At 43.5% G+C, this 24488-nt stretch overlaps 1 protein-coding gene across 1 annotated transcript in view; it reads right to left on the bottom strand.

Moving 5' to 3' along the window:
• LOC132335971 (receptor-type tyrosine-protein phosphatase T) overlaps positions 1–24488 on the bottom strand; it is a 166882-nt gene that overhangs the window by 12963 nt on the left and 129431 nt on the right. Inside the window, exons 14-22 of the mRNA XM_059863006.1 lie at positions 22620–22707; positions 14321–14397; positions 13367–13403; positions 12034–12131; positions 10193–10309; positions 8764–8918; positions 5457–5592; positions 4152–4301; positions 314–487 (exon numbers count right to left, since the gene is read on the bottom strand). Of these exons, the coding sequence (XP_059718989.1) occupies positions 314–487; positions 4152–4301; positions 5457–5592; positions 8764–8918; positions 10193–10309; positions 12034–12131; positions 13367–13403; positions 14321–14397; positions 22620–22707 (1032 nt within the window). The remainder of the gene's footprint in view (positions 1–313; positions 488–4151; positions 4302–5456; positions 5593–8763; positions 8919–10192; positions 10310–12033; positions 12132–13366; positions 13404–14320; positions 14398–22619; positions 22708–24488) is intronic.

Raw genomic sequence — 24488 nt, 5'->3', positions numbered from 1 at the left:
TAAATAATGTACACGTAGTTTTTAGTATAAAAAGATAACACTGCCCTGGGGGCAGGCAGAGTGCCTCTGTCTGACCTGCTGAATGGACCTCGGCAGGCCAGAGAAAGAATTTTATAGATAAGAAACAATAAACAACCTTGAGAACAAGAATAGAAGAGCTCTGACTCCTCCTTTGACAGCCAGGCTGGGAAAAGAGACTTTCTAACACATCTGGGGGTCACTGTGAGCAGCAGAAGCCCCGAAACCAGAAAGGCATCATGAGAGGGAATAAACTCATGGCAGGCCGTGCTGGGTGTGCCAGAGCAGTGCTTACATCCATGAGTGCAGCATTGATGTAGTTGCTGGACTCGCCATCCACGGAGATGAGGAAGGGCAGGCAGCGGTCCAGGGGCAGCACGTCCATGCAGCGGTTCTTGTCGTGGTTGCGCGGCAGCAGCCCGATGCTGCAGTCCTCCGGCCGCACCCGCGGCGTCACGATGTTCAGGGTCTGGGCAGGGCAGGGAGAGGGCAACAAGGACACAAACAGCCTGAGTGCCTTGCAGTTCACTTCCAGGAATCACAGAATCACTGGGTTGGAAGAGACCTCCAAGATCATCGAGTCCAACCCAGCCCCAAGCCCTCAACTCACCCCTGGCACCCAGTGCCACATCCAGGCTTTGTTAAACACACCCAGGGATGGGGACTCCACCACCTCCCCGGGCAGCCATTCCACAACTTCATCACTCTTTCCATGAAAAACTTTTTCCTAAAATCAAACCTGTATTTCCCTTGGTGCAACCTGAGGCTGTGTGCTCTGGTTCTGTCAGTTGATGCCATGTGCACAATATATTTGTTTTAAAGGGACTCAAGAGTAGCAGAGCTTTGGCTGTTGCATATATGTAAAACTTACAAAATTAGGGCCTTGTTACCCTTATAAAATCATGGCTCAGGCCTGCTCCTTCAGCTAAGCAGAAAAGGGCTATGGGAAAGTGACTAAGTTGAATTAGAGGGAGAAAAACAAGTTATAGAACCATCACATGCTCACATGGTGGTTTATGGTGGTTGGTGAATTACATTTGTTGTGCTTAAATGGGATGTAACTGATTATGAGGTAACTGCTTAGAAAGGTCTGGTTTTTGCAATAAAGGGCTCTCCTTTGCACCTGCCTGGGGACTCTGTGTTATTCAGCTTCAGAACATTTGGCATCCCAGAGATAAAAAGGAAGAAGCACTAAGGAGCTTGTTGCTGTTATAACACGTGTTTTGCAGATTGTCCTGAGGAACTCTTCCAAACATTGTTAGCTCCAGCAAAAACTGAAAGCACTATACACCTCCCAAACACTTCCAACTCTAAACCCACAGAGCAGCTAGATAACATTCCTGCACTTTCCTGGAGGTTGGAAATGGGTGTCACAGGCATAAGATGCATTTTTAAGCTGATGATGGAGTGAAACCTCCTCCTGTTTCTAGCATCCTTAGGAAGCACAAATCCTTCCCCTCTTCAGGTGGGTCCTGTGCAGGTGTACCCTGAGTATTGACCACCCAGCAGGTCAGACTGTTCAGAGCCTCTGGTGATTCCTCAAACTACTGACTTATCTTATAAAAACCTAAGCTAAAATGTCATTTTGAGGTTTTTTAACAGAAAGGTCTATTTGTTTTATATATTACTTAGATTGCTACTTTCCTTTTGAAGTGACACATAGGATGCTTCACTTACATAGTCATACCTAATCTCTGGGGCCTTGCTGTCAGTCTTTGACTGCTATCTGCCTTTTCCACAGCTTGACAGACTGTGTTTCTTTAAATCTATTTTACTTTTGTGTTCCCTATTGTGGAGGCCTCCTGACAAACCAGTCCAGGTTGGTCAGCAAGGATCAAAACTCAGAAATCAAAGTGAATGCATCTTAGCACCAGTGCTTAAGTGGTGGTAGATCAATGGCTGTCTGATGTCATTGTGTTTCCACTTTTGCATCTCCCCTTTCTGAGCAAAGCCCATGGAGTCTAACCGTGAACTCTCTGCAGCCAGAAGAATACAAAATATTTAGGGGCCAAAAAAACCCAAAAAACCAAAAAAAAAAAAACTTAACAAAGAGCTAGACTTCTGCCACAGAGAGATTATGAATGAAGAAAAGAGGAAGGTCAAGCAATCCAAGATAAAAGAATGTGTCAAAGTTTAAAACTTGAAATAATATAGTTGCTCTAAATTATTCAGGTCCTACATTGCCTGGAGATGGAAAGCAGGGAGTCTGGCTGGGGAAACAACATGAAATCTCAGATCTCTGACAGTGCAGATAATCAGGTGACTTGCTAGTGATTTACACCTGCCTATTTTATGCTGCTCCCCTCTCTCCCTTGTTCCTGTACTGATTCAGATTACAAAAACTCTCCAGAGTGGGCTTTTGTGTGTCCAAACAACATGTAGAGCATGAGAAATACGTCCAGCCTTTCCTCAGGGCTAGTGGGACCTAAATACCACAAACTGCAGGCACAGATCTATAGTTATATCAACTGGTTCCTAAAGATTGCAGCAGAGATAGCAGCTTCTGCATTAAATCCAGACAATCAGGGCTGAGGAACGCTCTGAGCCAAAATCCTGTAAAAATAGATTCTACAACAAGACAGACACTGAACCTCTTATGCAAAGCACAGTGGAGCAGTTCCTTCCCACAGGAGCTGCCAGCCCCTGGCAGCTCAAAAGAACAAGCACAGAGGTGACAAATCCTGTCTCATATCATGACAAAATACACCCAGCAAGCGGTGGCTGGTTTTTTAATAGTGGTTTTTTTAAACAGCATTTGATGAAGTTCGGCTCTAGCTCCTTCATGTCAAACCAGAAACACTTTTACAGGCCTATATCACTTGATAGAACCAGATCTTTTTTAAATTGAGCTGCCATCAGTTGGGATCCACATTCTTTATCTCTCTGTACCAACCCCAATGATTCCCTGTAAGGCTTCAGATAAAAGACACACATTCTCCCTTGACATAGAGAGGGAGGAAAAGAGGCTCAGGCTGGGGATCCCAAAAGACATCCTCTTGCTACAAAAAACTACTTTCCTGGATGAGGAAAAGCAATTAAAGCAATCTCCACCTTTTTACTCTGACTATGAGTGGCCTCAACAAATAATAGATGTCTCTTTCTTTCCTATCAAACTCACCTTGCTCCAAATTTCCCACAGTCTTGTTTCCCTACATCGATGTTGGCTCAAAATTGCAGATCCACAGAATGTTTTGGTTTGGAAGAGATTTTAAAGCCCATCTATTCCACCCCTGCCATGGGCAGGGACACATTTCACTGTCCCAGGGTGCTCCAAGCCCTGTCCAGCCTGGCCTTGGGCACTGCCAGGGGATCCAGGGGCAGCCACAGCTGCTCTGGGCACCCTGTGCCAGGGCCTGCCCACCCTCACAGTAAAGAATTATAGATTCAGGGGGAATAAGGACGGAAAAGTTAGTTCAATGTTCAGAATTCTGGGTGAATTCTCCACTTTGTGAGAGGAACAACTGCACAGGACCCATAGCTGGAGTGTCCCAAGCCCATTTACCAGGGTGGGATAAGCAACAGGGACAGGAAACAAAGGAGGGGCCCTTATTTTGTTGCTTTCCCTGGGCAAAGAGCACTAATGGAGCACTTGTGAGTTTTGCTGTCCATCATTTTGGGTCTCATCACCAGGTACCTGGCAAAACATCTGCAGTGAACTGAGGGATTCGTTCACATTTAATTGAAAATTAGCAATAGCCAAAATAATGCTTGCAGAGCTCCCACTCTCTCCTGTGTGGAAGGTTGTCAACAAGTTGATTGTCAAAGCTTGGAAGCACCATATGAGCCTCAAGAATGGATAATAAGGCACCTCGAGGCATAAATGTTTCTGTATAAATTATGGAAGGAAACGAACAACACAATACTCATTAAAATAAGTACAACATTATGTGTGAAAATTAGTACCCTTGCTCTACTGGAGTGGTGGGGAAAATGTTTTCCTTGCTGAAGGCTGAATAGTCCATGCTCAAAAACAAATCTCTGCCTGACCCAGTAGTACAACAAAAATCAACCCAAATCAGACCTTGGCTCAGTGTCCCCCTTGTCTGCTCTGCTGGAAATCACAAAGAAACACACAGAAATTGATTAAACACCTTCAATACACCAACTGCAGTGACTGAGACATATGAAATTACCTGAAACTCATCTTTTATCTGGCTGGAATTGGTCTGTGGATCCAGTCTGCTGATGTTGTAATATATGGATCTGAACTCACAGACTGGAATGGCTGTGTTGCCACAGAGACATGCCTCCAGAATGGCATCATGGACAAACACATACTGCTCCTGCACAGGGGAGGAGATATTAAAATCACATTTTTAATACAGATCATGAAATATCACTCTTCATTTTTTCTTAAGTCATGCCCAATATGCATATTTGGCTCTTTTTCACATGGAGACAAATTACACAGAGTGCTGTGTGACAGCTTTGTGAGCATATTTCATCCATCACTGAATGTGAGGTCTCACGTGTTCATTTCGGATTTACAAGGAAAATGGGGAACTGGCACTCTCAGGAATGTTGGGACAAAATGGGGTGGCTGAGGAGGACTTCAGGGTGTAAAGCCTCTCTGTCCACAAGGCAATGGTCACCTGCAATAACACCAGAGAAGCACAGAATTGTGTAGGCTGGAAAGGATCTCTACAATCACTGAGTCCAGCCCAGCACTGCCAAATTCACCACTGAACGTGTCCCCAAGTGCCACATCTGCATATCTGCTGGATCCTTGAAGGGATGGTGACTTTACCACTGCCCCGGGCAGCTGTGACAGGGCTGGACAATGCTTTAAATAAATAAACTTTTCCTAATATACAATTTAACCTTCTCTGGCACAACTGTGCAGAACTAACAGGTTTCTCCTGGTTCTGGGTATTTTGGGTAAAACTCTTTACCTAAAATAAATATGGGAAGTCCAAAATAGTTAACAGCCCCTCTCTGTTCCAGACTGTTGTCCTGTCCCTCAGGAAGGGAAGGGGTTAAGGGACACACATAAAACCTGTGCAACAGGATAACAGTTCCACAGGAGCGTGTGCAGCTGCCAGACACTGCGTGATGGAGCACCTTGCTTAATCGGCACCCAAAGCTTGAACCAAAGGTGCTTTGTTTGCTTAGCTTGTAATTGATACACACCAGGTACTACTGGAGCCTGCAGTGTTCCTATGAATGAGTCATGAGAGGCTTCAGGAGCTCTTTTTTCCTACTCTGAGAATAAAATTAATCAGCAATGCACAGACCTCAGCCCCAAGGTTTGCCCTCCTGTCTGGGAGGCCCCAAGTAGCTGCCAGTGAATTGATTCAGCACAAACCCGGGCATGTTTGGCCACCAAAAGTTCTGCATAATCAAGGCACAGAGCGAGCCAGTGTTGACTTCATGAATGGCTGGGCAGAGAAGCTGACAGGAAAGCAGCACCTGGAGCAGGGAGAGCTGCTGGCACCCACCTCTGTCTGCACCAAGTTGACCCTTTGGGAGCGCAGCTCTCGCACGCAGTTGAATATATCCACCACGCCCTCGTTCTCTGCCATGTCCAGCATGATGTCAATGGCAATAAAGCACCCCGTCCTCCCGGCCCCAGCACTGGAAAAGAAAAAAACAGGAGGATCTGTGTGACCAAGGGGCTCTGGAGAGGCAGGGCTCTGTGGAGGAGAGAATAACATCAGCACACACACTGCTGTCTCCTCCTGGGAGCGGCTCCCGTTCCCTGCAGGATTCATTTTTCTGTTGTAGGATTTAAGAGAATGAGGGGAAATAGTATTTCTTGAAAGGGAAGCAGAAACAAAAGCTTTGTGTTGTTGAACATCAACAAAATATTGCAAAACTACTCATTATAATTTTACAGGTCAGGTCACCTGCAAGCCTCTCATCACACAGGGGAGAGCAGCCTCCAGGTTGCAAACAGACACAATTCCAGAAATTTCCTTGCCCGGGACTCTCTAGAAGGCACATTTCCTTCCCTGGGACTCTGTAGAAGGCATGCATGCATTTATTCCAGTGGGCATGATGAAAGGAGCTCAGTCCTCCGCCTCAAACACTTCTTTTCCCTTTGGAATCCAGAGGAGTTTGGATCCTGAGGAGGGTAATTTGAAGTTATGGATTGTAAGTCTCAGAGAAAGGAGCTCGAGGCTGCTGGAACCCTTCAGTTCAGAGCTCCCCACTGCTTGTGAGAACTGGGCCATCTCCTGCAAAACTGTGTGGTCATCGCGTCCTCCTTCCCTCTGGGAAATCATCCAAGCTGCTTAGGTGTGAAGGATGGAGAGAGGAGAAGTCTCTTCACATTACTCTGAAGGAAGCAGAGCTCTGCTCAGACCTGGGAAAGTTCAGCTGCACTGAAAACTCCACCAGAGCCGAAAGCAAGGAGATATGAATGACCATAAATTAATGGACCAGATTAATCAACTGCTGAACAGTGAGAAGATATTTTTCATTTGCAGAATTTTAATGAATAAGTGGCATTTCCTCTCCCTTTATCTCTCAGCTTTTCAGAATTTTAACAAATAGTTTTAACAGTTCTATATTTAGAGGATCCTGGCACTTCATAAATATCGAACAGTGATATTATCCAGCCAGGCTTCAGTGGGGAGAATTTGGTAATTACCACTTAAAGCAAGTCATTAAAATTCAAAAGCAGATAAATAACAGAGGAAATGGCATTATTCATTAAAATGGGAAGGATGACAAATCTCTCCTTGCTTTCTTGGTGACAATGAGTCAGGTTCAGACACCTTCCAGGGCCAGCCCCAAACCATGGCACCAAAGCAGCAAACTCAGGCCCTCAGCTGTAAATAAAATCTCTTCTGCCAACTCCTCAGGCTTAGCTTTACTTTATAAAACTGACTCACTGCTTGCTAAAAAAAAAAAAAAAAAATTCCAACAAAACAAAACACCCACCCAATCCAACACTGCTTAGAAAAGATAAGATTTAATTGATTTTCCTCTTTAAAGTCGTTGTGGGATGTATTTTCTCTCTCTTTCTCAAGACACTAGAGGCAATTCCCTGTGGATGGATGAGGGGTGAGATTTTGGGACAGCCAGCTCTGCTCTCTAGCCTTGTGCTCAAGCCACACCTTCTCTCGCTCTCACATGCCCTGAGCCCTGCAGACTTAGCTGCTGCTACAAATCCAAACTCTGGTTTTGTAGCATTTGAAGACATTTAACTCCTTTTATTTGCCAGCTGGAAGCCAATGGAATTTTGCTAGCTGGAATTTTTTAATCTGAGATTCCCACCCAAGTCCTGGGCTTTCAGGAAGCCAAGGTGCCCAAGGGCTGTCAGACTCAGCCAGACAAATATTTCAGACCATAAAAACATAAAACCATAGGATGGTCTGTGTTGGAATGGACCTTAAAGGTGGTGTAGTTCCAACTCCTCTGCTGTGGGCAGGGACACCTTCCACCAGACCAGGTAAGGCCTTTAATGCTGGCACAAAGGTGAGCTGCAGCAGGTGGGGGTACAGAGAAGCAAAGTTGCTTTAAAATTACCTTTGTGTGGGCATTGTCCATTCTGCCACATGAGGTTTGAGGGCTGGAATGGCTGTCCCAGATCTTCACCAGTTCCCCAGCTCTGCTATGAGCATCCAACGGAGCACAGACCACTGTGCTTCTACATTTGAAAGGCCCTCTCTGACCTACTCCCATCATCTCCAGCTCATGCCAGCTTGGCTCCAGATTTGTCACTTTAGGGAAGAAAAGCATTTGTTTCCTGACAATGAGTCAAGGGGCTGAGCTAGGAATGCAACTAAGATAGTGAAAACTATAGATTTTAATTAAGAGCTTAAAAACGAATCAAGGGGTTAAGTTAGAAATGTAGTTAGCAAAGATCATACATTGTGATTAGAGCTTAACAAGGAAATTAACTGATACCAGGTGGGGAATGACAGGTGATACATGAAGTATTTTAAGAGTGCAGGAGCCATAAATACCACTGGCTTCTAAGAGTGAGAGGAGGTTTGGACTGTGACCAGCAAGCCAAGAAGCCCTGCCAGCTTGTCACAGGTGAAGAGTTTACCATGAGGAAGAGGTCTTCCTCTTCAAAGAACCCACTGACCCATTTCAGAACCCAATTAAAGAGGACAATTGTGCAGCCCTAATGGCCATTCAGCTATTTATAATACAAAGCCAGAGAGTGAATGATTATGTATTAGGTGTCCTGGAAACCATCTGAATATGTAAAACTGTGGATGTGACAACCTGGTCAGAGAGTGAGAAAACTAGATAAGTTTTCCCAGAACTGGCCTGGGAGACTTTAGGGAGCTGGAGATAAAGAATGATACCCAATTATTAAAAACAACCTGCAGGTGTTGTTTTCCTAATATCTGTTTTCTTGTTACTGCCATAAGATTGTTTATAAATGGGTGTCTTGTTAATTAGCCAGTCAGGTGAAATGTATTGATTAAATGACCAATCAGGACCACCTGTATTGAAGTGGTTCTGAGTAAAGACACGAGTTCATGCCACTTAACCTTCTGATTACTTTGTGTTATCTCTTATTAAACAGTGACATCAAACCTTATTCTGAAAAACAGAGAGCAGGAGCATGTGACTCTTTGCACATGCCTTTGGAAATGACTCTGCCTGTGTCCAGAGCTGTAATAAATAAACCTTTTTTTCAGCTTTAATTAGTGGAAGAGTCGTCCGTCCGTGCTTCAGCGAGGCCCACAAATGATACCCTGAAACAGCTGCTGGTTATTGCCAGGGGAAAAGAAAAGAGGGGAAAGCTGCTGGAGGAGAGGCTCAGGGGGAGAGCTGGCCTACCTGCAGTGCACCACGATGGGTCCTGCCTCGGGGGGGTTGAGGAACTTCACCTGGCGCACGAAGCCCAGCAGCCCCGTGGCGTAGCAGGGCACGCCGTGGTCCGGCCAGCTGGTGAAGTGGAACTGCCGAATCTCTCGGATCTCATGGTAGCCTTTCTGAGGAGACAACACAGCCTCTATTTCTCTTCCACTGGACTCCACTCAGCAGATTCTGTTCCCTGCTGCCTTCCCTCGTGCAGAGGGATAGCGAGCACTGAGCTCTCGCTATGCGCGCAAACGTGTCCCAGTCTGCTTTTCACTCTAAAACATTTTCAGCCAAATTCCAGCTCCCAGTGAAGTGGGTAACGCTCACCTGAGGGCTGGGAAGGTGGGTGCAGGTTTTCAGTTCCAACCTGTGGTCTCAGAGCTCATACCCACCTCATCAGGGTGACCTCAGCCCCAGCACTCCATGGCTGTGTTTACCCACAGCCATAAACTACCAAAAATTCACCCTAAAATCCCATCTGAGTTATTGAAGCAAGAGCCTGGGGAATGAACATTTCAAGATTGGGCATGCCCCAGGTAACAGCAGATTTTTTGCCACCTCCTGCCAAAAGTTCTCAGTTTGAGATACTGCTGGCAGTGAAAAGGGCAGGAATTGGTACCCAGAACCATCTTTTCTGGAGAGAGCAAGCTGTTGGTATGTGAAAATCACATCTTTATCTGCCCTGCAGAGGGTAACCCACAACCCTGGGTCAGCTTTGTTTTATTATACAGGAAACATGGGTGGAATCCAGCTGCAGCTCCTCTACCTATCAGATTTTGGCATTAGAATTTCTCACCAAGTTTTTCACTGATTTAATGAAATATGGACTTGATGTATCAGAAAACTGAAACAATATTCCCTGTGTGGGAGAAGTTCATTGAGCAGGAATTTTGGAAAAGCTTTAAAACCACTTACTGAGTGTTTGGAAAGTAATTTGGACAGACCTGGAATACTCTGACACTTAGACTTCCAATTTCTAATTACAAGTAACAAAATCTTCCAAATCCTGCTGGTTTGGGGATAGTCTCTTGCTCTTATTATATTCTCATTTCTGTTGAAAGGGGACCCTCTCTGGCATGCAGTTTAAGTGGTACCTTTTTTCCTCTGCCATTTGCCACTGTGAAACACAGCAGTTATTATTCCTGGCATACCATCAGCTATCTGCTGCCTTTTGGATGCAGTTAAACTTTATGCACTGTGGATTCTACTTTCGTGGCTGCATCAAGATGTTCCTGTAAAATCATTTGTCCAAAAATGGAATCCCTGTCAAAAACTTAGTTTGCTGAAGTGAAGCCTGTCCAAATAGCACAGCTCCCATCTCCAAGAGCGTTCTGGATGTGTTTCCCAGAGTTTCTGAACACAAATGAAGTGTCTCACAATCTCAGCTGCCTGAGGACCTCCTTACCTTTTGGACAGTGAAGGTACGTATGACATACTCTGCCAGTGGCTCTGTCTCAATTAATGTGACTTTAATATCTCCATAGACTTCTGTGTCATCTGGCCAGTATCGAACACACTTCACCTGGGGGCAGAAGGAGAATATTGAGAGGAACTAGTTCAAGTTGAGTCAGAGCTGATCTACATTTTCCTCCACTTTCAAGCTGGAGCCAATGAAAATTGGGTTTTCTTCTGTTGTGGAGTCGCCAAAATTAACTGTATAAATTAGATCAAAATTCCTTTACCATACATAGAAACCACAGGCAGGGCTTTTTTAAAGTTCCCTTTGTTGTCCATACAAATGCAAAGGATGCATTTAGATTTTTTTTTTTTAAATCTCTTTGGATTTCCATATGTGCCTGGCCCATATCAGATGTACAGAACACCTGACAGTCACCACCCTTTTGAGAAAAATCTTTGTTACTGCTCCTGTAATTCTCAACTCTGTTTAGCCAAAGAATTTCAGTTCATAGGGATTGTGGGATACATGTTGAGACACTAAATTTGTTTGACTCTGAGCTTTCTTTATCAGATGTGGACACAAACTTGGCATTTTACCAGCTGTGACAGGCTTCAGCTAAGACTCAAGAGAGAAATCTCCTGAGCAGGTAAACACATCCCAGCTTAGCCAGATCTAGGAGCCATGTGCAAAACCACCAAAAGAAATAAAAGCAAGGCTGTGAAGCTCCAGGAGGGATATTTAGGCTAACAAAGACTATCAGGTTATTAAATGCTCTAGCATGAAGACTGGAACAATACCTAAAGCTGAAGCAATTAGCTGCAGCAAAGCAGGCTTCATGTTCCAGTTCCAGTCATAATTGAAAGGGGTTTTATAAATATTAAATATGATTAATGTAGGTTTGTTGTGGGTTTTTTGTTGTTTGGGTTTTTTTTTTTCTTTTACACAGAGGCATTTATTTGGAACTGAAGTGTCAGTAGAAGGTAAAATAGAATAAATAGTAATAAATGAACAGAAGCAGCTGGCATTCAACCATGAGATCTAAGGGAAATCAAACACAAAGCAGCTGAATTACTAATGGATCTGAGTAAACGAGAATTTAATTTTTTCTTAGTACCAAAGCAATGGAAAGTGACAAACATGAGGACAAAATTTTTTAAGAACTCCAGTTTCTGGCTGAGAACATCTCCTAAAACAAAAACCATGCTGGGAAAAGCCACCCCAGACATTCTGCCTTATTTCCAGCCTACACCTTTTGATTTATGCATGTTTGGTCCCATGATGGGCTTTGGGAATTGCTCTGTGCTGACACAGGGATGTCTGGGCCAGGTCAGTCCAGGGGAGGGAACTGATGGCTGTTTAGGAGGGCAACACTGCTGGGTGGTCCCAGGATCCACAAAAACCTCAACCCCCAGGAACAGTGACCTCAGGAACTCCAGGCTTTGGACCCTCGTGCAAAGAGATCTTTTGGTAGTTGGAGCACCAGTCACACATCCTCCCTCCTCTGGATTTTCAGAGGTGTATTCAAATAATCAGATAAGGAATAACTATTACAGAATTATACTTTTCCTTCTGTACAGAGAAAGGAGACAGCTTCTGAGCTAGCATAAATGTGTATAACTCTGCCAAAGCCCAGACTTACAGCAGGAACACCATCCTTATTAGTCTAGAAGGGAAGCAGCTAAGTATTACAAAATCCAGCCTTTTCTAGAAAAAAAAACCCAGAGTGGCTGAATTCATTCCCTTCCTGCAGGAAGCAAAAGGCATTTTGCTGCTGAGTTCTCCTGAGCAGCAGCTCTGTGTTAAACACAGCCCTGGTCTGGTTTCACACATTGGGAGTGGCACCTTACCCTGCCCACTTCCACCAGGTTGGTGACCATGACAACACTCGCAGAGTTTTCTTGCCAAATCATTCTCCAGAAATCCTTCACTGTCTCCTGCATCGGCCCTGGGGCAGGAGAGAAGACAAAAAGGACATCTCAAGAGAGTGCATGGAATGCCAATAACCCCTTCCAGCTGCTCCCCAGCCATTGTCCTGTGCCCACAGCATCCTGCTGTCTCTCAGAGCCACTCAGGGTTACAGACAGGAACAGCCTGGAGCTCTCTGGAGGACAGACCCTTCCTCACAGCAGGTATTTGAGGTTCCAGCATGGTGGCAACAGAAGGATGGCCCCAGTAGGAAACTCTGGATGCATGATGGGACAAGGGTGTACCCCACACTGAAGCTGTGTTAAGGCTGTGTTGTAATTCACACCTGATGCAGCACACCATTTCACAGTTCAATACTGATTAATTATGAAGGAGGAAGGAAACATGCAGAAATTTGCTCTTTCCTGAAGCTTCCCCCAGAAAAAATTCCGGTTCCAATAGCCAACCAACCAGTGCTCACAAGAGGTTTGTCAGTCTAGAGCCTCTCCCTGACCTTATATCTTATCAGAAACTCTTCAGGTGACTTACAGAAAGTGGTGTTCAAATGCATTTCTTGCTAGCTCCCCTCAAAGGCTCATTAGGCACAGCTTATTCACACTGCCCCCCTCAAGCAGGGTAAACCCAAGACCCACAGAGTCCCCTGTAGTTGTCCTCTGATACTTCATGCACAAATGACACATTCTAGGCTGTGCTGCCACCTCTAAGTCTGTGGCATTTTCTGTTCCTGCAGCTGAGGTTTTAAGTCTGAGTGCCATAAAGATCTTGGAAAATTCTATATCCTTCCCTCTTTTGCCCATGTGTAGTAATCACATATCCTCTGACAGAGAGAGACACAGCTCTCCCAGGATTTTCCCGTGAAGCTGTGAGAAAGCTCAGAGAAAGAATTAAAACCATTATTATCTCAATCTCTGTACCTGGCAGGCAATCTCTTGTTTGTCAAAGAGGTTTACAAGAAGGAGTTGTCCCTTCTTGACCAACAGGTGAGAGAAGATTCCTAAAGGCCAATCAGGTCTTAGGTCCACCATTGTTTCTATAAGAACTGTGAATTTCTAATAATAAAGTGCCTTTTCCTGCCTTCTGATGATGGAGTCTCTGTATCACCTTTGTCTGTCCCTGACACCCCTTCAGTGACACCCATATAACAAATTTTCAGATGTTCCCCAAAACAGATGGTGTCACCCCACAAAAAGCTCCTACAACAGTGCAAACCAGCAGTGGGGTTACAAATATTCAGACACACAGGAGTGAACTTGCCTTGAGTTGCAATGTAATGGCGAGGCCGATGGTACCCCTGGAAAAAAAAAAAGAAAATAGATGAGTGTCTGTGAAATCACAGCTCAGACAAAGCCCACCAGGGATTTGATACTTCCCAGGTGCCCTCTGGACAGTGTATAATTCTGCAATATATTATAATTAACTGCTTATGGAATGAATGAATGAATGAATGAATGAATGAATGAATGAATGAATGAATGAATGAAGGGGCTGGCCTTAAGAGATTTTAAGTAAGGGCATCTCCCTCAGATGAATAACACAATCTCTTCATGCAAAAGATAAGACAGGAATGGGGCACTTTTAAACAATTTCCACAAAGAAACACAAATCCTGTGTTAGCTGAGGGTAACACTGAAAACAGATAGGCAAAACATTGCATCTTCTTGTTTGAAAAGAAGAAAGGTATGAATTTGTCTCTGTGAAAATTCTAGGGCATCTTTTATCCTTTCAAGAAACTACTCTAAACATTTCCTGTTGCTGTGACTTAAGAGCTGTGTTGAAGAAATGCAAGTAGATTGGATCACTGTGTGTGAGACAGAGGCTGCTTTTCCAATGTCATTTTAGAACACTGGAAAAAAGTCAATCTGTTTACATACATGCCTTCTGCACCACAACTTTGTGAGTAGCTGGCAAGTCTCTGATATCAACTAATGCTATTGTGAGGGGCTGATATTGATTTCTGCATCCATCATCTAGCCCACGTCCCACTTATGCCGGTGGATCTGTCAAACACAGGAAATCTCCATCTGCCCAGATTGGTCAGACAAAATAAACTGGAGACTGAGAACCTTCTCCCTGTCACAACACAACGTTTGTGCCACGTTCAGCTGTCACTCATATCAGATCCACAGCCTGTCCCTGTGTCAGAGGCACCAAACTCATAGCAGGCTTGTCACAGGAGGGTTTGTCACAGGGGATGTCCAGGAGCCTTACGTCGATGTAGTTGGCGTTGATGTAGTCAGAGTGAGGGTCCCCATCCAGCAGCTGCAGTCTCACTCTTGAGTGATCATCTGAAGGAAGGAAAGGAAAAAAAGTGACAGTAACGATAAAGAGGAGTTTCTAAGTGCTCTGGTGTATCTGCTGGCTCCTGCAAGGGTGCTGTGGTGGAATTATGGAATGCCCTGAGCTGAAAGGGAGGAACAAAGGGCAACTCCTGGCCTCAAGAATCCCACCATGGTAATTGAATAGCTGAATACTTACAGTAATCAAAAATGGAATAGCATCACATGTATTCCTGGTGCTAAAAGCCCTCTGTTTTGTGTTTAAAATGTGATGTTTAGATCCTTAAGTTAGTCATGCTCTGTATTCTGTCACATAATCCTTATGGAGATTTGAGACAGGTCACAAATGTTGTCTGGTTTGGAAGGTTTGGGACAGATCTTTGCAAGGTGTATCTCCATGACAAAAACCATTTTCCTGCTTGGAAGCTCCAAACTCCCTTGGCTTCATCTGATCTATGGAAACTGGGGCAAGAGCTAAAACTGACAAGACCAGGACATAATTAAATAGATCACAACAGAGATAAAAAAGATTAAGGAGGGTAAAATAGCAATGAAATCCTGCAAATAGGAAATGGAAAAAAACCCAGAAACTGGAAGAAAATACAAATTAAATCAGAGCAACATTCCTTTATGCAACCCACAGCAGCAAAACGGCATCGAGGCAGTGTTGAAAAAAACCAACAAAATCAGAAATGTTCATCTTTTTGAGGAGATTCAAAGTTACTTTAGATAAGGCAATAAAACAGCAGAGATCAATCTTTTCATCTCCCAGCATGCTCCACAGTTCAGATGCAGAAAGGAACTACCCCAGCGGGCAGATTATGTCATGATTTTCCACCAGGGGAATATTTTGATCTTTCTGTGGAACAGCTGGTGCTGGGCTCTGTCACAGGAGATACTCCAGAGCCAGGCTGCTGATGTGATTTGCTCTGGCACTCCCAGCACTGGCATGCAGTTAATTGCAGAACTGCTTCTAAGGGCCAGTTGCTTGGCAGAGGCTACTGGGTTATGGGGGTCACTGCTGGCCATGCTGTGCTCATTTTTAAATGATTTTTTAAAAGAAGTATAATGTCGAGTCCATTAAGTTTATTTCCTCCCTACCAGCTCTATGGAGCACAGCTCTCAGTCAGAGCAGCATTAATGTTTAGCAGCACTTAGCAGAACAGAGGCCTGAGCATGATTTACATTCAATTAAAAAGAATCATAGCAATGAAACATAAAAATATGAGGTGTGATTCTGCAATAACTCAGTCAAAAGGGGTTTAGTCATGTCTTAATTAAATGTAGAATCAGATAATAATTGTGAGGACAGATGTGTGAGCAGCTCTGAAAACCAAGACTTGGACATATATTAAATATTCATTTGGCTGGGTAAAGGAATGATTCTACTCTGTTCAGCCACTGAGATTTACACACCTAAAAAAACCCCAACCACATTGCTGCGTTTATCAAATCCCATATCTACATTCAAAGGGGGCTCTGCACATGAATCCATCAAAAGCTCTGTGATATTTGTATTAATAAATATAACCTTTGTAGACACGGGGAAGGGGGGATATTTCTCTAAGTGCTGATGTTCCCAATTACCTGCACTCAAGGCAGCTGCACCAGGAGTCGCAGTAAATCATGTGGTTAGACAGACAACAAAAGAATTTCTACTCGGAGCAATTCACACAGACAGACAAAGAGCTGATTAAACCGGACATGGGGGTGAAATACAGGGAAACTCCCGCAGACAATTTCACACTTGCAATTCCAGGCAGCAAACTAAACTTGTTAGGAGCCACGTGGAACAAAAGCAAAGAAAAAACAAACCCTGGAGCAAATGCCTGGGAGGGGAACATTTACTGACTCCTCCCAAGAGAGCACCGCTGTGGAAGTCTCAACTCATTGCAACAACAGAACCAAAAATGATGAGACCAAAAATGATGAGACCAAAAGTGCCCCCAATGACAGGGGAAAAGGATTTCAGGTTCATTTTTTAATGAGGGACACAGACAATGTCTGCAGCTGGAGTGCTCTGAATAACCCTGGAGGAAGCACCTGCCTCTCTTCATTTAATGGAGCCAAACATCAAAATTAAGTTTCAGCACTTGGAGGCACTCTTTGGACAGAAAGTTAAAGCAGGCAGGATGGATACATCCAGAGGGAGCTCAATGGGGAAGGCCTGGGAAGCAGACTGAGAGCAGCTCCATGATTTCAGGCAATTATGGATAATTATGGCTAAGGAAAAGATGCTCAATAGGTGCAAAAAAGTGTTGTTGGTTTGTTTTCCTTTTTCCCTTTTTTTTTAATGTCAAATATGGTGAAAAACATAAAGGATGAAGAAATTTCAGTGAAGATTAATGCTATTTTTTTGTTTGTTTTTAAAAGGAGACATTCAGTTCTAATCATATTTTGGGACCAAATGAAAAATGCTTTAAGCTGAACTTTGCTTTCTGAGGATAGAATTCAAAATATTTCATTGCATATTTTACTAAAATGAGATTAATTCCTGAGGGAGATTTATTGCTCTTACAAGTGAGAACAGTGCAGCACAAAAAAAAAAAAAAATCTGTGTATATGTGAAGCACAGAAAATATTAATGATGTCTTAATGGTTTCTTTAACCTTGTTCCAAAGTTTAGGAGAACAGTCTGGATAAAAGTTCATAAAATAAGTTCCCTTGTAAATATCTTTTTTCTACAAAAAAACTTTGGGATTTGACTAGAAAAAAAAATAAGGCAAATTACTATGCTCTTAGTAGTAAGGATCTTGTACTTAGGGTTTTTTGCCTACAGACTTTAAAGAGCTATTTAAGAAACAGCAAATGCATTTATTATCTCTTCTCCCAATGGTTAAAACTTATTTCTGATTCTTCTCTTTATCCACTGGACTCCTCCACCCAAGGACACAGAATTCTTGGCAGGCTGAAATAAAAGTGTAGCTCAACTCTTCACTGAATTTATCAGACATCATATCCCTGTGTGTTGAAAATGGACTCTAAGAATCATTAAAAATGGAGGGTAAACAGGAGAAAAAAAAAAGTTGCATTCAGGACCACAAAAAAAAAAAAAAGAAAAAAACCTTAACAAATGTGTAAATGGTTTTATTTCTCCCTGCTTACTCCACTCCTTCTGCTAGTTAGCAGAACTCTAAATTTATATGAAGAGCAGTTTGACTGAAAATTGGTCTTAAAACAGACTTCAAAAATGACAAGAATTTCACTGAAGAGCTCTGTGCTCCCACTTTAGCACAGAATTGTTACCGTTTTACACTCCTGTCAAAATTCCCATTAGTGATCATTTGAAGTATCACTGCAATTTCCCACCTCTCATTTTGACTCCAGCACTGGATTGATCTCACACAACTTTTGCCATCGAAACATTGCACAGCTCCTCTCAAGTGCCTGTCAGGGCTTGAAACACACACAGCTCTGCAGACCCATCCTCACCCTGCGCTCCCCTTTCTGCCCCCACTGACCCTGGGGTGTGCCATGGGAGCTGGGCAGCATCCAGGTGGGATAAATCCCACCCTGCCAGGGCCAAATTCCATGGATATCACACAAATTCCATGAATAGTCACACAAATTCCATGGGATGTCACACAAATTCCATGGGATGTCACACAAATTCCATGGATATCACACAAATTCCATGGGATGTCACACAAATTCCATGAATAGTCACACAAATTCCATGGATATCACACAAATTCCATGGATATCACACAAATTCCATGGGATATCACACAAATTCTATGGATATCACACAAATTCCATGGGATATCACACAAATTCCATGGGATATCACATAAAGTCCATGGGATGTCATACAAATTCCATGGGATGTCACACAAATTCCATGGATGTCACACAAATTCTATGGATATCACACAAATTCCATGAATATTACACAAATTCTATGGATATCACACAAATTCCATGGATATCACACAAATTCCATGCATAGATACACAAATTCCATGGATATCACACAAATTCCATGGATATCACACAAATTCGATGGGATGTCACACAAATTCCATGGGATGTCACACAAATTCCATGGGATATCACACAAATTCCATGGGATATCACACAAATTCCATGGGATATCACACAAATTCCATGGGATGTCACACAAATTCCATGGATATCACACAAATTCCGTGAATAGTTATACAAATTCCATGGATATCACACAAATTCCATGAATAGTCACACAAATTCCATGGGATATCACACAAATTCCATGGGATATCACACAAATTCCATGGGATATCACACAAAGTCCATGGATATCACACAAAGTCCATGGATATCACACAGACGTGCAAGAGTTTAGGCACTACAGAAGAAATCATGGAATAAAAAAGCTTGGAAATTAAAGATTTCTGTTCTAAATCAAATAGTGATGTCAGGCACTGGCACAATCTGTCTCTGGAAAGTGTCCCAGGCCAGGTTGGACAGGGCTCAGAGCACCCTGGGACAGTGGAAGGTGTCCCTGCCATGGCAGGGGTGGCACTGGATGAACATTAAGGTCCCTTCCAACCCAAACCAGTCTGGAATTCTATGTGGGTTTTTTTATTCCATGCCTTATCCCTGTCTCTGAGCAAGAGGTGCTCTCCACCTGTGTGCCAGCTTCTTCATCTCTTGCACCCCAAAATTCTCTGATTAATTCACAGTTTTCCAGCCCAAAGCATATGGCAGTCAGAGAATGAAGGAAATAAAGCAAATTTCTCCACTGTCTTTTGGTCACCAGCTCTGTAGTTTTTAGTGGACCATCATGAGACTTCAAACTCAGGGAAAAAAGAAAGGCACAGAAAGTTCTCTCCATCAGCTGAAGCAAAACACCATCCTACCTCTTCCCATCCTCAGCTCTCATCTGAGAGTTTTTATTCCCCTGTAATGTAATGGCTCTAAATCTTGGCAATATGGAGAGAAATCAAATAGAACCAAAGGTCCCATATAGCTTCTGGACATTTTCTCTTCTCCTGTAATAGATTCAGCTCAACATCCCTCGCCCAACAATCACTTTCTGATGCTCTCTGAAGGTCTCAATATCTGGGCCCTAAAGCAGAATTAAATCATTTTGCTTCAGCACATAAATGGGTACACTGCCTACGCTTGTCCCCTAAAGAAAATCCTGGCATCTCCACAACTGCCTTTGTTTTTACAGCTTTTATAAAAGTGCAGGAGCAAAGCTCATGGGCTCTGCTCATATAATCAAAGGTTCAAGCAGAACAGTTTCCTTCAGCATGGTAAGTCTGCATCTTCCCACCATCCACAGTGGATTTCTGTGGTCATGCAGACCCCAGATCCACTGCTCAGCTTTTCCTTCCCTTGCTCCAAAAACTGTTCCAGATAGGAGGGAACGATGGAAAGCTGGGAGAGCTCTTTGAGTTCTCCTGCCCCTCCTCTGCATGAACAGATCAGCTCTCAGGCTGGTCTGCAGCTTTGGTTTGCAAATGTAAGAGCAGCAGGTGTTGGGGCTGGCAGTGTGATCGAGGTTTTCAGAGAGAGGCACGGTGTTAATGCAGCTCTGGGAGAGCAGTGAGCCAGTAAAACAGTCCTGTAACTGTGCTGTTACCCATGAGGCTGTAAAGACAAGATCTAATCTGCTGTGATTCACTGAGCAGTGCTGCTCATTGCAAGGGCTTACAAACCCACATTTTAACACCAGTCTCTGAAGCCGCTGCAGAAGTCAGATCAAAACCTGACTTTCCAATTCCCTCCCCAAAAGGCAGGGGATTTGTTGTTCAGGAGGGATGAAATGGTTAAATAAATAATGTTAATTGCCACGTGCAGCCTTTTACCAAATAAACTGGTAGGGGCAAGCAGTGCCTGCTCTGGGTTCCACCAGCCACTACAACTGAAGTACAACAAAACAGCTCAGGGGTTAACTGTGTTACACCTCCTCTGCCCAGGCTTTTGCCCAGTTTGTACCCCCAGAGCACAATTTGTTTTCATGACCTGCCTGGAGGGAACCACTGCCCTGCTATCCTCAGCTCTGCTCTCCATCCTCTGCTCTGGCTCCTGCCCTGACTTTTCTCAGGGAGTTTGCCCAACTCACCCACCAGTGGGGTCTGGCTCCAGGCTCAGCTGATAACTTTGCAATGGTTTTACAACATATCAGATGAATGATATGCTCCTTCCTTAGGCATCCTTCTTTTCTTCTCCCTTCCAAACCTTCTCAATATCACTCTGGTATATTTCTAAATTCTCCTTGTTGTCTTTTAAAAGAGCCCTTGTTTCCTTCTGAAACTCTTTGTTCTGATAAATATTTGAAGAGAAGAAAGCCCACTCCACCCTCTCAGCCCCATTCCGAAATCTCTCCCAACAGTCCTCAAACTTGAGCTCCTTTTCTGACACTTCACACCGTGCAGATTCTTGTTCCTTAGCTCTGATTACATTTTGCATTCCCTTCTTCAAGTTCATCACCTCCTATCTGCACTGCTGCTGTATTTATATTTAGAGCTAAAAGGCTCACGTCACTCTTCGTTAGACAACAATTTGTCTTTGTGAACACCTTCTCTTTAGATAACATCCCATTTATCTTCCTTGATTTTGCTTCTTGAACTCCTCGCATCTCACTTGGAGTTCAAGGTTTTCTTCATGACCACCTTCAGCATAAATGAGATGGAAGCTTTTGCACACAGTTTTGCCTCTTTTCACCTCCTCTTCTGAATTATGCCTAGTGCTGCCTCAAAATCATACAGAGAAACAAATCCTTTCACATTTCCTTCCCCATGTCAGACCACAGCACTTCCACTTTCAATCCAGTGTCTATAGCTGGATGATTCATCTGTCTGAGACTCATTTAACTGGAGTTAATTGTATAGACAGGTGAATAGAGCCTCTGTCTGCATGTCTCTCTTTGCCACTGGGACACAGAAAGCTCACAGCCAGGTGGAGCTGAAATTAAGGGAGACAACTTCCGTGCTAATTGTAACATTCCAGTGCTGTCACTTCCATTTTCCACGTGGATGAGGAACACTGGTGAACTTGGTGACCTGCTCACCAACCACACAAAGCCAGCAGCAGAACTGGGATCACATCAGGGCTCACAAACTTCAGTCTTTATTTCCAGATTCCTTCATCTTTACCACGGGGCCCCTGAACCGAGATGTTCTATGTCAGTCCCCAAAAATGGCACATGAATCACTTATCTCAAGGCTTCAAAGAGAGGAGTGGTGATGTGTGAGGTGAGGTTTCTTTATGAAGAAGTTGGGGTTTTGGGTCAGTTGTTGTTGTTTTGGTGCTTTTTTTGGTGGTTTTTTTTTGTGGTTTTTAAAATTTTTTTTAGTAAAATCCATTTGTTCTACAAGAAATACATTTTTAACCCAAGAAAAAAATATAGTATGAAATATATCACTCAGTATGACTTAATTTTGCTCTCAGAACATTCTATAGATTTTCTCAGTCATGAAAATCTATGGCACGATCATTTATATTCTGATTTCTTATTCTGATGGTTTCAAGCTTGGCTTCTCCAACTTGATTCAGCTCAGCCTTGAAAAGAATTAATTCTCATACCTCCTCTCCCCAGTCATTATCAGGAATAATGAAACACTGGTGAACTGCCTGGAGAGCTTGTGGAAAGCTCAGTTTTGGAGAGAAACTTTGGAAGGGGCTTGACAAATATTTAAGGAAAGTGAGGAAGGTGAATTTAGTCTTGCTTTGAAGAATAAAGCTGTCCTAAATGGTTTTATGGGCTCTTCCCTGCCCTGCAGTTCTGCTGTGTATTGCTATTCCTGTAACATCAGCAGGAACTGACCACTGAAAGAAGTTTTAGTGCATTTTCAGTTGCCTTATTATGATCCTGAGGCAGAAGTTAAGCTTGTCCCACCCTTCAAACCAGCTCTCTAGGGACCAGCAGTGACTGCTCCACTGGCTACTGACCACAAGGAAGAAGAAAACCTGGTTTCTGAGCCACAGCTGAAAATCTGATCTGTCTGCAGCTCCTGTCTTTGGTGGCACTGGAAACTCTGGGTTTTGTAGTGAAAATAGACAGAAAATGGACAGCATCACATAAAAAGTGACAAAAGGATTTAGCCCTTGAGCCACAAACTTAAAGCAGAAAGCAAGGCAGGTAGAAAATGTGCAACATGATGCAATGATGTTATGAAAAATAAGGATTAAAAAAACATGAAATGAAATAAATCCCTGGTGAGCTCCTCAAACACACCCTTCTCCAGAGCACACAGGTAAGCTCTCACAGGATGCCCAGTTCAATGTGAATTTACACCTACAGGAGATTATGTTCCCATATCTGTTCTTGTTGCGGTTCTCGTCTTCCTTGGCCGTATCCCAGGACGCCGTCTGCCCCTCGGGGAGTGCCTGCAAAATAAACAGTAAGGGAGGGTTTAAAACACCTGGAAAAGGCCTTCAGGTGGGGGAAGAGGCCTAAGGAAGAAGAGCAGGGCAAAAATAAAGGAGCTGCATAATTGAGTAGCTGACCAAGGAAACCCAGTTGGTGAGGAAAGGGCACCTCCACTAAAGGGAAAAGCAGAACTCGTGCAGACCATTTGCATCTCTTGTCTTCTGCCAGCCAGGAATCATCTTCCTCCTGCTACTTCCCATCTGAAATGATCAGGGGAATTTGTTTCTGGCTGCACAGTCTCAGGTCATCCTCATTTCCCGTGTAGAACAAGTCTTGGGGAAATTTCACTTGACCATACCTCTAGGAAAACTCAGATGGCTGAAACCCAGTGCTCAGCCTTTCATATTTAAGCTGAAAATAGAGTGGTTTCATCTATTTCTGTGTTAATACTGGGTGATGCAATACAAGTCATTTGCTGGATTTCTCTGGAGAAAGATAAAGCAGCTCAGGGTTTTAGATCATGCACAAGAAAGAGAGGAAAAACAAGGTAAAGCATGATCATGAAGCACAAGAATAAACAGCCATTTTCCTAAAATCTGCTCTTTCAGATGATGAAGGAAGAGGGAAAGGAACTGGCAGCACACAGTGCCACCCTCCCTCCAACTCAGCCCTACAATTATTCTGCACACCCTCACATGAGCCACTTTATCCTGGAGACATGTCCAGGAGGGATTTTCAAGGCAGAGCCTGGAAAGCAGCAGTTGGGGATGGTCCTGCTTTCCTTAGAAAAACCATTGGTGAAGAGAGCAGCCTCTCCTGAACTGCCTCTCTAGTTCTGCCTCCTCCCAGATGTTCCCCCTAACACAATTCTGCATCACTAAAATCATCATTGGAAGTTTTATGATTTCTGGTCCCTGGGGAATTACAGAGGGTTTATACCAGAGTCGTTGTGGAGTCACATCTGCCTCAGCCAGCAGTGGGTAGCTTGACACAGCTGTGTTACAAAATGAATTTATATTCATCTTCACAAGCCACCCAGGTCTATTATGTGCCTGGATGCAATAGCAGAGAGACACAATTAGGATCTACAACACTGGTGTTACAATTAAACTTAATATGAGCAAACCCCTGGCGGAGCAGATCGCTGTGAATTTCCCCGCAAAGGGTTCCAGGACAGAAAATGTCAGGCACTGCAGCACTGCCACCAGCTCTGCTGACAAGGACAGGGACATTGAGTTCCTATTCAAAAGCCCAGGAGAAAGAGTAATAACTCTGTAATTGGTGAGGGCTTTGATCACACATATATTTCCTTTGCAGACTGTTGTTTCCAAAGAGCAGCTCATCTTCTGAGGAAAAACACCCAACCAAGAAACTCACACACAACAAAAAAACACCTCTGAGTGAAAGAAAAGGTGAAGAAGGCTCATTTTCATCTTCAAAGAGCAAGGAAAAAGGTGCCTTATTTTTCCACTAATATCGAATTACAGCGGATTGACCAGAGAATGGCAACTGTCATTAGGTGCCTAATCAGAGCCATCTGAAAAGGAAAAGAAATAAAAGAAAATCCTTTCTCATGACTTCCACATGGGAGAAGCTATCTTGGCCAGAGAAAATATATTCAGGTCCAATAAATCCCTTTTCAACAAACCGTATCCTTTCATTTGATTTGAACATGCAATTCTCCACTGAAATTGATGTTTTTATATTTGCTGATGGAGCCTCTGAAGATTTAAGAGTCCAGGATTTTTCATTGCATTCAATACCACAGAAATCCCTGCTTTCCAGAGAACTGACCAGC

The sequence above is a fragment of the Haemorhous mexicanus genome, chromosome 18 (assembly GCF_027477595.1).
Source record: "Haemorhous mexicanus isolate bHaeMex1 chromosome 18, bHaeMex1.pri, whole genome shotgun sequence".
Classification (NCBI taxonomy): Eukaryota; Metazoa; Chordata; class Aves; order Passeriformes; family Fringillidae; genus Haemorhous; species Haemorhous mexicanus.
The sequence above is the reverse complement of the archived record's forward strand: the minus strand, read 5'-3'. Positions and strand labels throughout refer to the sequence as shown.